Source organism: Heteronotia binoei, chromosome 5 (genome assembly GCF_032191835.1).
Source record: "Heteronotia binoei isolate CCM8104 ecotype False Entrance Well chromosome 5, APGP_CSIRO_Hbin_v1, whole genome shotgun sequence".
In the NCBI taxonomy this organism is placed as follows: Eukaryota; Metazoa; Chordata; class Lepidosauria; order Squamata; family Gekkonidae; genus Heteronotia; species Heteronotia binoei.
The window spans coordinates 2,262,881-2,276,428 of NC_083227.1; the positions used below are offsets into that span (position 1 = coordinate 2,262,881).

General features: G+C 50.1%; 1 protein-coding gene across 1 annotated transcript; it reads right to left on the bottom strand.

Moving 5' to 3' along the window:
- Positions 1-507: 507 nt before the first annotated feature.
- Positions 508-13,157, bottom strand: LOC132571381 (oocyte zinc finger protein XlCOF6-like). Its single transcript, XM_060238179.1, has 8 exons — positions 13,035-13,157; positions 10,264-10,378; positions 5,630-5,673; positions 4,721-4,828; positions 4,326-4,434; positions 1,072-2,747; positions 822-1,000; positions 508-739 (listed from the first exon to the last, which is right to left on the bottom strand). Exons 1-8 carry the CDS (start codon positions 13,155-13,157, stop codon positions 508-510), a joined length of 2,586 nt encoding a protein of 861 aa, XP_060094162.1.
- Between the last annotated feature and the right edge of the window lie 391 nt (positions 13,158-13,548).

The following is a 13,548-nucleotide window of genomic DNA, read 5'->3' on the forward strand; positions in this document are numbered from 1 at the left end:
GAACTATACAAGTAATAAACAATGTTTTATTCTATGCACTATGTAAAGCCACAAGGAATTTTGCAGAAACCAAATATAATGCATCTTACCCCCAGATAATCATGGCATGTGCCAAACCATGTCATCATATGTCCTTCTTCATGCAAAGGGTGATTAACACATGGAAAGAGACAGGAGCTGATCTTGGATCTACTTCAGCTGGCAGGGTCCACATTTGCTTTCCTTTCTTCTGGGATCTATCTGAGGGCTTCAGACACCGCTAAAGCTCCTTCTGTAGTCTGACCATTTGTAATACTTCTTCTTCTTTCGGGTAAGATTTCCGATTAAAGATTTTTACAAAGGTTTATATTGTTTCGATGCTTTACGTGGTCTCTGGTTGTCTTTTACTTGTGAAATAAGAGAAGTACTTTTTTCCCAATCTATGGGATTACATGGTTCTTCCTTACGTCAGTTTGAAGATGTTGTCCAAAAGTCCAACTACAACTTAATCTCTTTCCACGCTCTGACTCAAAGGGTTTCTCTCCCTGTATGAGATCTTTGATGCTCGTGAAGAAGGTCACTTTGACTGAATCTCTGTCCACACTCTGAGCATTCAAAAAGTTTCTCCCCTCTGTGGGTTCTTAGATGCCTTTGAAGATTGCTACTCTGATTGAATCTCTTTCCACACTCTGAGCATTCAAAAGGTTTCTCCCCTGTGTGGGTTCTTTGATGATACAGAAGACTGGCTCTATAACTGAATCTCTTTCCACACTCTGAACATTCAAATGGTTTTTCCCATGGGGGATTTTTGGTGCTTTAAAAGACTGGAGCTCGCACTGAACCTCTTTCCACACTCTGAGCATTCAAAAGGTTTCTCTCTTGTGTGAATTCTTTGATGTTGTTGAAGATTGGAATTCACACTGAATCTCTTTCCACACTCAGAACACTCAAAAGGTTTCTCCCCTGTATGGGTACTTTGATGATACAAAAGACTGGCTCTACGACTGAATCTCTTTCCGCACTCTGAGCATTCAAAAGGTTTCTCCTCTGTGTGGGATTTTGTGCTTCAGAAGATTGGAACTCTGACTGAACCTCTTTCCACACTGAGCATTCAAAAGGCTTCTCTCCTGTGTGCGTTCTCTGATGCTGTTGAAGATGGCCACTCTGAATGAATCTCTTTCCACACTCTGAGCATTCAAATGGTTTCTCCCTGGTGTGGGTTCTCTGATGCTTTTGAAGAGTCCCCCTCTCACTGAATCTCTTTCCACACTCTGAGCATTCAAATGGTTTCTCTCCAGTGTGGGTTCTTATATGCCGTTTAAGTTTGTCATTTTGGATGAATCTCCTTCCGCACTCTGAGCATTCAAAAGGCTTCTCCCCTGTGTGGGTTCTGTGATGCTGTTGAAGATGGCCACTCTGAATGAATCTCTTTCCACACTCTGAGCATTCAAATGGTTTCTCCCTGGTGTGGGTTCTCTGATGCTTTTGAAGAGTCCCCCTCTCACTGAATCTCTTTCCACACTCGGAGCATTCAAACGGTTTCTCTCCTGTGTGGGTTCTTGTATGCTGTTTAAGTTTGCCATTTGTGATGAATCTCCTTCCACACTCTGAGCATTCAAAAGGCTTCTCCCCTGTGTGGGTTCTCTGATGCTTTTGAAGAGTCCCCCTCTCACTGAATCTCTTTCCACACTCTGAGCATTCAAACGGTTTCTCTCCAGTGTGGGTTCTTGTATGCCGTTTAAGTTTGTCATTTTTGATGAATCTCCTTCCGCACTCTGAGCATTCAAAAGGCTTCTCCCCTGTGTGGGTTCTCTGATGCTGTTGAAGACTGCCACTCTGAATGAATCTCTTTCCACACTCTGAGCATTCAAATGGTTTCTCCCTGGTGTGAGTTCTCTGATGCTTTCGAAGAGCCCCCCTCTCACTGAATCTCTTTCCACACTCTGAGCATTCAAACGGTTTCTCTCCAGTGTGGGTTCTTGTATGCCGTTTAAGTCTATCATTTTTGATGAATCTCCTTCCGCACTCTGAGCATTCAAAAGGTTTCTCCCCTGTGTGGGTTCTGTGATGCTGTTGAAGATGGCCACTCTGAATGAATCTCTTTCCACACTCTGAGCATTCAAACGGTTTCTCTCCTGTGTGGGTTCTTGTATGCTGTTTAAGTTTGCCATTTGTGAAGAATCTCCTTCCGCACTCTGAGCATTCAAAAGGCTTCTCCCCTGTGTGGGTCCTCTGATGCTTTTGAAGAGTCCCCCTCTCACTGAATCTCTTTCCACACTCCGAGCATTCAAACGGTTTCTCCCCTGTGTGTGTTCTTGTATGCCGTTTAAGTTTGCTATTTGTGATGAATCTCTTTCCACACTCTGAGCATTCAAAACAGTTCTGTGCTGTGTGTAATTTTTGGTGTACAAGAAGCTGCGGTCTGTATCTGAAGTACTTTCCACAATAACTGCATTTACATGCCTTCATTATACTGTCGTTTGGAAAACATACATTACCCTTTCTCCCACTGGAAAATGTCATTTCACTCTTGGAGCGGATGAATGACTTTACTCCTGAAGGAGTCCACTGGTGACGGCTATGGGGTGGGATTTCATGGAAGCCCCCTCCTTGGTAAGGAATGGGCTTCACAATCCTCTTCACTCCACATCTTCCTTCCTGCTTCTGTGGTCCATCTCTAGTCCTGAAGTTTTCTTCAGCCTTTTCATTATTGGCTTTTTCCTGTGACAATCCCTGAAATTTCCGAATTGACTCCTCGCCATCTCCTCCTGGAATAAAGAAGGTCGAATCACCACTCAGACAAAGAGGACAAGCCACCAATCAGAAACTCCTGATTAATGATTGTGCATATTGTCTCCTGAGCTACTGGTCACAACCTTTCCCTGGCCAGCCCTGCATTACAGCTTTTCAGAGTGTCCCTTTCCTCCCCAAAACTTCCAAAATGTACTTTTAGGGAAAAGGTGGCAAGGCTTTTTTCCTAGAACCATAGAATCAAACAGTTGGAAGGGACTTCCAAGGACATCTAGTCCAAACCCCTGTACAGTGCAGGAAATTCGGAAATACTTCCCCCCCTCCACAGCCCCAGTGACCCCTGCTCCATGCCTAAAAGATGGCAAAAACAAAAAACCTCCAGGATCAATGGCCAAACTGGCCTGGGAACAAAATTTGCTTCCTGACCCCAAAGCAGTGATTGGCATTTCCCTGAACAAGTAAGAAAGCGCCATGAGAACTAAGAACTGATACAACACTTCCTGCCCTCCTTCTCAAGATCTGCCTATGTTCACAGAATCAGTTTTGCTAGCTGATGGCCATCTATCCTCTGTTTGAAAAGCTCCAAAGAAGGAGGGCCAACCACTTCTCAAAGAAGCCTGCTCCACTGAGGAACCGCTCTAACTGTCAGGACGTTCTTCCTCATGTTTGCTGGAAACTCTTCTGATTTAATTTCAACAGACTGGTTCTGGTGTTACCTTCTGGAGGCCACAGAAAACAGTTCTGCACCATCCTCTATAGGACAGCCCTTCAAGTACTTGAAGATGGAGTTCCTATCTCCTCTCAGCCACCTCCTCTCCAGGCTAAACATACTGAGCCCCTTCAGTCTTTCCTCATAGGCCGTTTGATGATGAATAACAAAAAGTGATCATAATTTCTAGTCCTGTGACTGTACAGGTTTTTCCCAGGTGTGATGAGAGAGAAGGGGAGCTGGTCTTCGACAGTACCTCTCCAAGGGAACCCCACAGTTTTAAGGGAACCTCCATGGTTTTTGGAAGGGATGCCTGTTGTTGGCGGGGGAGGGGAGGCTTGGAGACATGTGAGTGACCACAGTAGGAAAAGGTTGACGGACATCTGAGTCATCCAGCAAAGCTGTTCTTAAGGAAATACCTCACCTTTCCCTGGAATAGACAGTATTTAAGGGCAATGCAGCTCCTAAGAAACTAAAAGAGCCAAACCTGAGCTCAGCCTCAGGAAGAATTCCCAAGATCTCAGTCCCCAAATGACTCTGGTTTTTCCTGACCCAGAAGGCTTTATAATTGTAACCCACCAGATAGTTCCTTAGAAGAGGTGTTGAAATCCACCGTGGCTGTTCTTTGCTCATCCCGTTGACATCAAATCAAATCAAATCAAATCAAATTTTATTCTTATATCCCGCCCTCCCCCACCAGAAGGCGGGCTCAGGGCGGCTCACAGACATGACACGTCATGATTCAATTAAAACAAATAAGCAGCATTTTAAATATAATACAGTTACATAAATAGATAAAAATAGATAAAAATAGGTGCTATAAATTCTGTCGTCCCAATTACATACTATCAAACATCAGTTACAGTTACATAATGATGCAGCACACTCACGTGTAGCCAGCTCACTCGGGAAAGAAAGTTTGTGTTGGGATCCTCTTGAGAGACTCTCCAGCCCTTCGTCTGTCTCCACTGCAGCCTCTTGTACATCCCTGCTTTCTTTGGGGGAGAGAGAAGAGGAGGAGGAAGAGTGAAACGAGGCCTTTGTCTGTCTCCACCTCAGGTCACTACACCCACCCTGCCTCTCCTGCTGGCCACATTGACCACAGTGGCCCCTGGACCAGCCCGGTGTGTCGGCTGATCTCAGAGCCCACTCAGCTCCTGGAGTCCTCCAGAGGGGGGGAGTACAGGACCAAGCCTCACAAGGACCTATTGCTTTTCCATATCTTGATTCACACATCATCACAATGGCAGCAATTCGCACCTTTGAAAGATCCTTACCCAGAGAGGCCACATTCCTGTAGTTCTCCAGCATGACTTCCCTGTAGAGACCTCTTTGGTCTGGATCCAGAAGGGCCCACTCAGCCTCGGTGAAAAACACAGCCACCTCCTCGAAGGAAAAAGGACCCTGAAAGAAAAAGCAGGTTTCCTCATCAGAGACTGTCCCAGTCAAGACTGTACTCTGGACAGGGGCATTCTGGGGTGGTGCAGGATGGAGAGCTTGCCAGGGGGGTAAAGGGAGCGGCCTTCAGAGCCCCTCTCACTCAGACACATGAGCAGCAACTGCAGGAGCAGAAGCCCCCCTGAGGAAGAGGGGGGAACTCAGGTGGTCCCCTGCTCATCTCCCCTACCTGGACTGCAGGGGCAGCAGCCGTTTCCACTCCTCCACAACGATGACGGCTCAACATCATCTCTTCACTGTCTGTGAATGAGAAAACATTGGAAAAAAGAGTGTTAGCCTAGATTTCATGTTTGCTTGTTTGAATCCTGATTCACACAATGTGAAACCTTCCTTGAAATTTTGAGTAAACTTGGGGGGTGGGATGAAGGAGATACCTCAGGTTCCCATTAGGTTGGGAGGGGGAGAGTTATAAACACTGTCGGCACATTTCTGGGCCCTCGATTGGTTGTCCTAGCGGTGCCTGGGTTTTGGCCATTGTGGGACACAGAGTCTTGGACTGGAGGGGCCATTGCCCGGATCCAAGATGGCTTCTCTTATGTTCTTTGGGGGGATATTTAGGGGTTCAGGCTTCTGCCTGGTATCCCCAACCCCATTAGGGTTAAGGAACACAGGCTTCCCGAGAGTTACTCTGAACAAAAGCTATGTATAAATTCTTAAAACCACACACAAGTAATACGAGGTAGCCTATATGCAATATCAATACTCAATAGGATATATAGAAGATCACAATACCTGACGTAGTGTATGCTTTTGGAAGAGCAAGAAATATTCCTGGGCTGCAAGATCAAGACCGACACAGACACAGGTGCGAATTCTCCAAGCAGCCCCAAACAAAGCCAGAAGCCCCAGATCTATACTCTTTTCAGTCTGTTTTGCCCAGGTATATTTTATTAGCGGAGATGTCAAAAAGACCTCGGCAGACATGGCAACTCTCGCACATCTAATTTATATATGTTTCAGCTTTGGAGCCAGGCACCTGGAGGCTGGGGAATGTTGAATATTAATTCAGGCAAAGGCAAATGTAGAGAACGGTTGTAGTTTTTATGCCTAGGCTGCCAGCATTACTCCCTGTAAGCAGTGGAGTCTTTGTGAGCAAAAATTCTACTTTGTGAGCTGCTGGTATTAAAGTTGTGAGCCACTGCATAAAGTAGTTTGCTCTGGGGCCATTTTTCCCGAGCTAAGACAAACATGTGTGAGCCAAGGCTTAAAATACTGTGGGCTTGCTCACACTAACTCAGCTTAGAAGGAAAACTGGCTGCCAGCAAAAAGAGCAGAGGCTTATGGGAAAAACAACCTTACAGACAGTTATCAGCTAATTCAAACTAATATACAGGAGTACAGAAAGCCAACATGGCCTAGCCTCCCTTATCATTCCGACACAGTTCGACTGAGAATGAAATTCGAGTGAGTGAGGCACCCCTCCTCAAATCCAGGCTGCGGCCCTCAAATCTCCAGGAATCTCCCAACCTGGAGTTGGCAACCCTGTCTCCTCAGTCAACAATCCTGGGCTGAGGCTGAGGGGAGGAGGGAGAGAGAGAGGGGATTGGAGGAAAGAGGCAGGAGAGACAGGAAAGGTGGGGCAGCTCCGTGGCTATTCAGCTAGGAGCCTGTGTGGGCTGCGGACAGGGTGGCAGCAACAATGCCTTTTGAGCAGCACTGCTGTCTGAGGTGAGACCGTTTTGGCAGTTTGTTCAGCATTGCGGAGCCCGAGTAGGCAGGGGCAGGGGAGTCAGCCAATGGGAGGCCAGAGATTCTGACTGAGCTGTGATGGGCCAATGGGTTGTGATGTGCACGGAATGCTGCCAACATGACTTGGGAATTATGTATATAGACTAGGAATAAGGCCCGTTGTGAAGAAAAATACAACGGGCTGTAGCCTGCAAACTTTGCTGTCTTCCCACTCACCCAAGTGAAGGCATTGACCCCCCCCCCCTCAAGGGGAGCTAATGCCTGCCACCTAGAGAAGAGCTGTAAATCTGAGTGCTCTCCAGTAGCTCCCCAGAAGGAAACGGCACTGTACCTGTCTGAGGTCCTATCCCTTCTTAAACCTCACCCTCTCTAGGAAGAGGAAAGGTCCCCTGTGAAAGCACCAGTCGTTTTCACGACAGACGTTTGACGGGGTGGTTTGCCATTGCCTTCCCCAGTCATCTACACTTTCCCTCAGCAAGGTGGGGACTCATTTGACCGACCTCAGAAGGATGGAAGGCTGAGTCAACCTTGGGCTGCCTACCTGAACCAGCTTTCGCTGGGATCGAACTCAGGTCGTGAGCAGAGTTCAGATCACAGTACTGCAGTACTGCTGCTTTACCACTCTGCACCATGGAACCCTCTCTAGGCCCCACCCCTAACCTGGAGTTGGCAACCCCATCTCCTTTCCTTTATCGGCCCCTCTGACTTCAGCTTTCCATTGCCTTCCCCCTCACTGAAGCTTCTACAGTGGAGGGGCCAAAGCAGTTTGCATCATTCTCCTCTCCCCCCATGTGATCTGAATAACAACCCTGAGAGGCAGGTTAGGCTGGAAGTCCATGCCTGGTCCAAAACCACCCAGTCAGTTTTCACAGGAAGAACCTGGGTCTGGCAGATCCCACTCTGAAGCCCTAACTTGCATGTCCTCCTCAAATTCCACCACAGAATCTCCAGGAATTTCCCACCAGCGTGGAAAGGTACCACTAAAGTCCTCTGGGCGAATGCCCCCCCCCCCTTTGCTGTCTTCCCACCCACCCAAGTGAAGGCATTCACTCCCTCCCACCTCAAGGCGAGCTGATCTCTGCCATCTATTTGGATAGCAGTTGTCATTCTGAGTGATCTCCAGCCCTCACCTGGAGACTGGCAACAGTGGTTCCCCAGGAGGAAAGGCCTTTCTCTTATAGGCCTATAATGATCTCTTAGGAATCTCCCACCAACCTGGAAAGGTACCACTAAGAGCCTCTGGGCAAATACCCCCCCAGCCATCTAAATGAAGGCATTGATTCCCCTCCCCACCTCAAGGGGAGCAGATCTCTGCCATCTATCTGGAGAGGAGTTGTAATTCTGAGAGATCTCCAGCCCTCACATGGAGACTGGCAACAGTGGTTCCCCATGAGGTCTATAGAAGAAGATGAAGATATCGGATTTATATCCCGCCCTCCACTCCAAAGAGTCTCAGAGCGGCTCACAATCTCCTTTACCTTCCTCCCCCACAACAGACACCCTGTGAGGTGGGTGGGGCTGGAGAAGTCTCTCACAGCAACTGCCCTTTCAAGGACAGAGTCTCAGAGCGGCTCACAATCTCCTTTCCCTTCCTCCCCCACAACAGACACCCTGTGAGGGTGGTGGGGCTGAGAGAGCTCTCACAGCTGCTGCCCTTTCAAGGACAGCTCCGCGAGAGCTATGGCTGACCCAAGGCCATGCTAGCAGGTGCAAGTGGAGGAGTGGGGAATCAAACTTGGTTCTCCCAGATAAGAGTTTGCACACTTAACCACTACACCAAACTGGCTCTCTGTATAGGAATTTCCCACTAACTTGGAAAGGTACCACTAAAGGCCTCTGGGTGTGTGCCCCCACCGCCAGACTTGCTATCTTCCCACCCACCCAAGTGAAGGAATTAATCCCACACACACACACACACACACACACACCTCAAGGGGAGCTAATCTCTGCCATCTATTTGGACAGCAGTTGTAATTCTGAGAGCTCTCCAGCCCTCACCTGGAGATTGGCAACACTGATTCCCATGTGGAAAGGGTTTTCCCTCAGAGGCCTGTAGTGATCTTTTAGGAATTTCCCACCAACTTTTAAAGGTACCACTAAGGGCCTCTGGGCGAGTGCCCCCTCCCCGCCCCTGATTGGCTATCTTCCCACCCACCCAAGTGAAGGCATTATTTCCCCCCCACACACACACACACACCTCTGCTATCTAGAATTTTCTGACCTGGAGTTGGCAACTCTTCAGCCTCTAAGGAAAAGGACAATCTTTCTCCACAGTGTGTGTGTGGGGGGGGGGGGCAAGCAGGGGGACCAAGCAGCTGACATCATACGCTGGATCATACGCTGAACATGAGTCAACAGTGTGATGTGGTGGCTAAAAAGGCCAATGCAATTTTGGGCTGTATCAACAGAAGTATGGTGTCCAAATCACCTGATGTGATAGTATCGCTTTGCTCTGCTCTGGTAAGACCTCAGAGCCAGTTTGGTGTAGTGGTTAAGTATGCGGACTCTTATCTGGGAGAACCGGGTTTGATTCCCCACTCCTCCACTTGCACCTGCTAGCATGGCTGGGTCAGCCATAGCTCTCGTAGGAGTTCTCCTTGAGAGGGCAGCTGCTGTGAGAGCCTTCTCCAGCGCCCCACCCACCTCACAGCGTGTTTGTTGTGGGGGAGGAAGGGAAAGGAGATTGTGAGCCGCTCTGAGACTCTTCGGAGTGGAGGGTGGGATATAAATCCAATATCATCTTCTTCTACCTGGAGTCTTGTGTTCAGTTTTGGGCACCACATTTTAAGAAGGATATAGACAAGATGGAATGGGTCCAGAGGAGGGCGACGAAGATGGGGAGGGGTCTGGAGACCGAGTCCTATGAGGAAAGGCTGAAGAGCTGGGGATGTTTAGCCTGGAGAGGAGGCGGCTGAGAGGTGATAGGATCACCATCTTCAAGGACTTGAAGGGCTGTCCTCTAGAGGATGGTGTGGAATTGTTTTCTGTGGTCCCAGAAGGTCAGACCAGAACCAATGAGTTGAAATTAAATCAAAAGAGTTTTCGGCTCAACATTAGGAAGAACTTCCTGACCGTTAGAGGGATTCCTCAGTGGAACAGGCTTCCTCGGGAGGTGGTGGGCTCTCCTTCCTTGGATGTTTTTAAACAACAGCTAGATGGCCATCTGACAGCAATGAAGATCCTGTGAACTTAGGAGGAAGTGTTTGTGAGTTTCCTGCATTGTGCAGGGGGTTGGACTAGATCGGGGTGGCCAACTGTAGCTCTCCAGATGTTTCTCTCTCTGGGGTAAGGCTGCTTCTGACAGCTTGTTGAGCATTCCAGAGTCTGAGTAGGCGGGAGCAGGGGAATCAGCCAATGGGAAGCCAAAGACGCCGACTGAGCTGTGATGGACCAATGGTTTCTGGAGTGCATGGAATGTTCACAAGATAATTATTACTACAAACTGAAGATTCAGAAAGTCAGACATGGCCTGGTCTCTCTTATATTTCTGACACAGTTCTACTGAGAATTAAATTGCCCTCCACAAATCCCTTCAAGTGAGTGAGTGGCCACCATTATATCCTATGGCAGTCAGTCCCAGAAGTCCACTCCGTGTGGTGCACAGAAGTAGTTCCTTTTCCTCCTTTCCTGAACCTTCTATCCAACAATTTCACAATGGGCCCACAGGGCACCCTTACCGTCTGAGAGGGCCTCTTGGGCACGCTCCTGGGCCTGCGCCTTCTGCTCTTCCTCCAAGGGAGTCCCTTCCTCCTCAGAGAACTCCACTTCCATCTTCACAGATAGTCCCCACCTCTGGAACAGCAGGAAGAGAGACAGGGAAGAGCAGGAAGGCTAAAGACCAAGGAAGCAAATCTTGCCCCACCCCCATCCCTGCATCCATCAAAAGAGCTGCTTCAACCACAGCAGCAAGAGGTGCTCGGGAGGCTCGGGAGGTGGTGGGCTCTTCTTCCTTGGAGGTTTTTAAGCAGAGGCTAGATGGCCATCAGAAGGAAGAAGGAATCAGAAGGAAGTGCCTGGAGGTATACATATTGGGCAGGGAGGCCTTAGGCTAAGGTGGAAGGTCACAGCTCGAAGGGACTGCGTGAAGCTCCCTCACCTGTTCTGCCTGCCTCTTCTCCTCTGCCTGGCTCAGGAGGAAACCTTCGGCCAGGGCCACCGCCTGGGAACTGGTCTCCGGCCCACATCCTCTGACCCAGCCCTGCATTTCCTGGGGCAGGAGAGCCAGGAACTGCTCCAGGATCACCAGGTCCACGATCTGCTTCTTGGTGTGCCTCTCCGGCTCCAGCCACTGGCTGCAAAGTCCATGGAGCTGGCTGCAAACCTCTCGGGGCCCATCAGCCTCATGGTAGCGGAATTGCCGGAAGCGTTGTCTGCATACATCTGAGGACGTAGCATCGTGAGCCAAGCTCTCTGGCACAGAAGTTTCCCCAATATCAGCACCACTTCCTGCTTGGAGGTGATGGAGACCTTTGATTAAGCCTTTGCCAATTCCAGGTCCTTCTGGGTCCTCTTCCATCTCCTTCCCTTCCTCTTGGGCCGCCTCCAACTCTGGAAACATTCGTTTACTTATTTGGCTATGAAGAGAAGGAGGAAGACATGTCAGAAAGGCCGAAAGAAATCAAAAGGGATCAGAGCTACATCACCAACCCTGCTCAAAAGACAGCGAGTGATTCCCCCCGTGAATCAGATGGAGCCTCCTTGTTTCGTCTGCAGACCGGGATCAGAGAACCTTAGAGTGGGAAGGGACCTCCAGGGTCATCTAGTCCAACCCCCTGTGCAATGCAGGGCTTTGTATGGGGGAGCCCCTCCTTTCAACTGAGCCAGGTAACTGCTGGGCAGCCAGTGGAGAGACGGCAGAAGGGCAGTAATCCAGCTGCTGATAATAGTCTAACTGTGGCATTCTGCCCCAACTGGATATCCCACATAGATTCTGAGGGGAGACCAGCCAGTCAGAGAGGGCATTACAGGAGTCTGGATGTCACCAGGACACGGATCCAGGCAGCCGCACCAGCCGTGGGAAGGTGAGGCTGGGCTGAGCTGGAAGGAAGGAAGCCTTTTCTGCAGCTGCATCAGCTCCCCTCTCCAGCAATCCTGGGGGGGGGGGCAGCCTCTTCCCCTCCCTCCCTCCCTGCTCTACCAGGGTCAGCTGAACTCCAGGGAAAGGGGGGAGCAGCGGGCCCTTCAAGACCCCCCCCTTCCCATCCGGCATCACTTCTGTCTTCCCGCATTCCCTTTGGACTTATCCAGGCCTCCCTCAGCAGATGGAGATGAGGGTGAGGATGTAGGGGTCTGGAGTTCGATTCCGGCGGAAGCTGGATTCAGGTAGCTGGCCTAAGGTTGACTCAACCTTCCCAGCTTGCTGGGGCGAAAGTGTAAAAGACTGGGGCAGGCAATAAATAGTCTGCCGTGAAAACGTTGTGAAAGCAATGTCACCCCAGAGTCGGAAACGACTGGTGCTTGCACAGGGGACTGCCTTTTTTACCTTTTTAGTAATGAGTTTAGGGGAGGGAAGAGCCCCGTGGCGCAGAGTGGTAAAGCTGCAGTACTGCAGTCGGAGCCCTCTGCTCACGACCTGAGTTCGATCCCAGCGGAAGCTGGTTCAGCTAGCTGGCTCCAGGTTGACTCAGCCTTCCATCCTTCCGAGGTCGGTCAAATGAGGACCCAGCTTGCTGGGGGGGGGGACATAGAGGAGTGGGGAAGGCAATGGCAAACCACCCCGTAAAAAAAGTCTGCCGTGAAAATGTCGTGAAAGCAACACCACCCCAGAGTCGGAAACGCCTGGTGCTTGCACAGGGGACCTTTCCTTTCCTCCCCATCTTCTCTGTGCCCCCCAGCTCTGTCCTAATAGCTCCAATGATCCAGGCTAAAAGGAAGTCCTTCTTCACCCAAAAGGTGATTAACATGTGGAATTCACTGCCACAGGAGGTGGTGGCGGCCACAAGCATAGACAACTTCAAGAGGGGTTTAGATAAAAATATGGAGCAGACGTCCATCAGTGGCTATTAGCCACAGTGTGTGTGTGTGTGTGTGTGTGTATACTGTGTGACACAGAGTGTTGGACTGGATGGGCCATTGGCCTGATCCAACATGGCTTCTCTTATGTTCTTATGATCTTAGGCAGGGACTCACACCCAAGGTGGGCAGGCATCCCTTCACCTCCATCACACAAGGACTGTATCTGGCGGCTTCCAGAGGGGTCCCTGTTCTCCTCCGGGGGTCCTTCCCGGAGGAAGGATGGGGCCCACTCCAGCCCACAGCCCAGCCCAGCCAGGCCCCCCAAGGGGAGGAGGGCAGCAGCAGCAGAGAGATCCAGGAGCGACCTTTGGCTGCACTTTAAACATATTTCTTGCCTTCTGCAAGGGCTCCATCTCAACCCCCCCCCCAACTGCAAAAGCCAAAGCGCCCCCCGCCCTGCATCTCCCGCCCCCCACTCCGATCCCTCCCTTACTCGCGAGGAAACCTTCCCGGGCTCCGGCTGCTGCAAAGAGGCTCCTTCCCTTCCTTCTCCTTGCAAATCCGAAGCCCCGCCCTCTTCCCTGGGGCCATTCAGCAGCAAGGCCTCCCCCCCCATAACCCCCCTCCCCCCCCCCGCGCTCCCTTTAACCCTTTCCCTGCTGATAGATGCAAGCGGGCGGCCGTGTTGGTCTGAAGCAGCTGAACAAAGCAGGAGTCAAGTGGCACCTTGAGGACCAACGCATTTTTCTTGAGAACGTGAGCTTTCGTGTGCTCTTAAGCCCACTTCATCAGATGAGGAATCCAGCACAGGGAGCAAAGCCACACACAGCTGAGCAGAGCCACACAGAGCTGGTAGGCGGTGGCCCAGAATGCAACAGGGTACAGATTTCAGAACCAATGACAGTGAAGTGAAATTATCTGCTAGGCAGGGGTTTAGAAGCTAAAATGGTGCAATGACAGAATAGTCAAATGAACAAATGGAGCAAACCTCTGATCAGAGTGGCAGG

Excerpts from the sequence above, each read along its gene's own strand:
- LOC132571381 (XM_060238179.1), bottom strand. The coding sequence starts at position 13,157 with ATGGGGGGGGAGGCCTTGCTGCTGAATGGCCCCAGGGAAGAGGGCGGG. Across the intron at positions 10,379-13,034 it reads CCGGGAAGGTTTCCTCGCGA|AGGTGGGGACTATCTGTGAA; the intron begins GTAAGGGAGGGA and ends CTGCTGTTCCAG. Across the intron at positions 740-821 it reads TGCTCAGAGTGTGGAAAGAG|ATTCAGTTATAGAGCCAGTC; the intron begins GTTCAGTGCGAG and ends GTGTGGAAAGAG.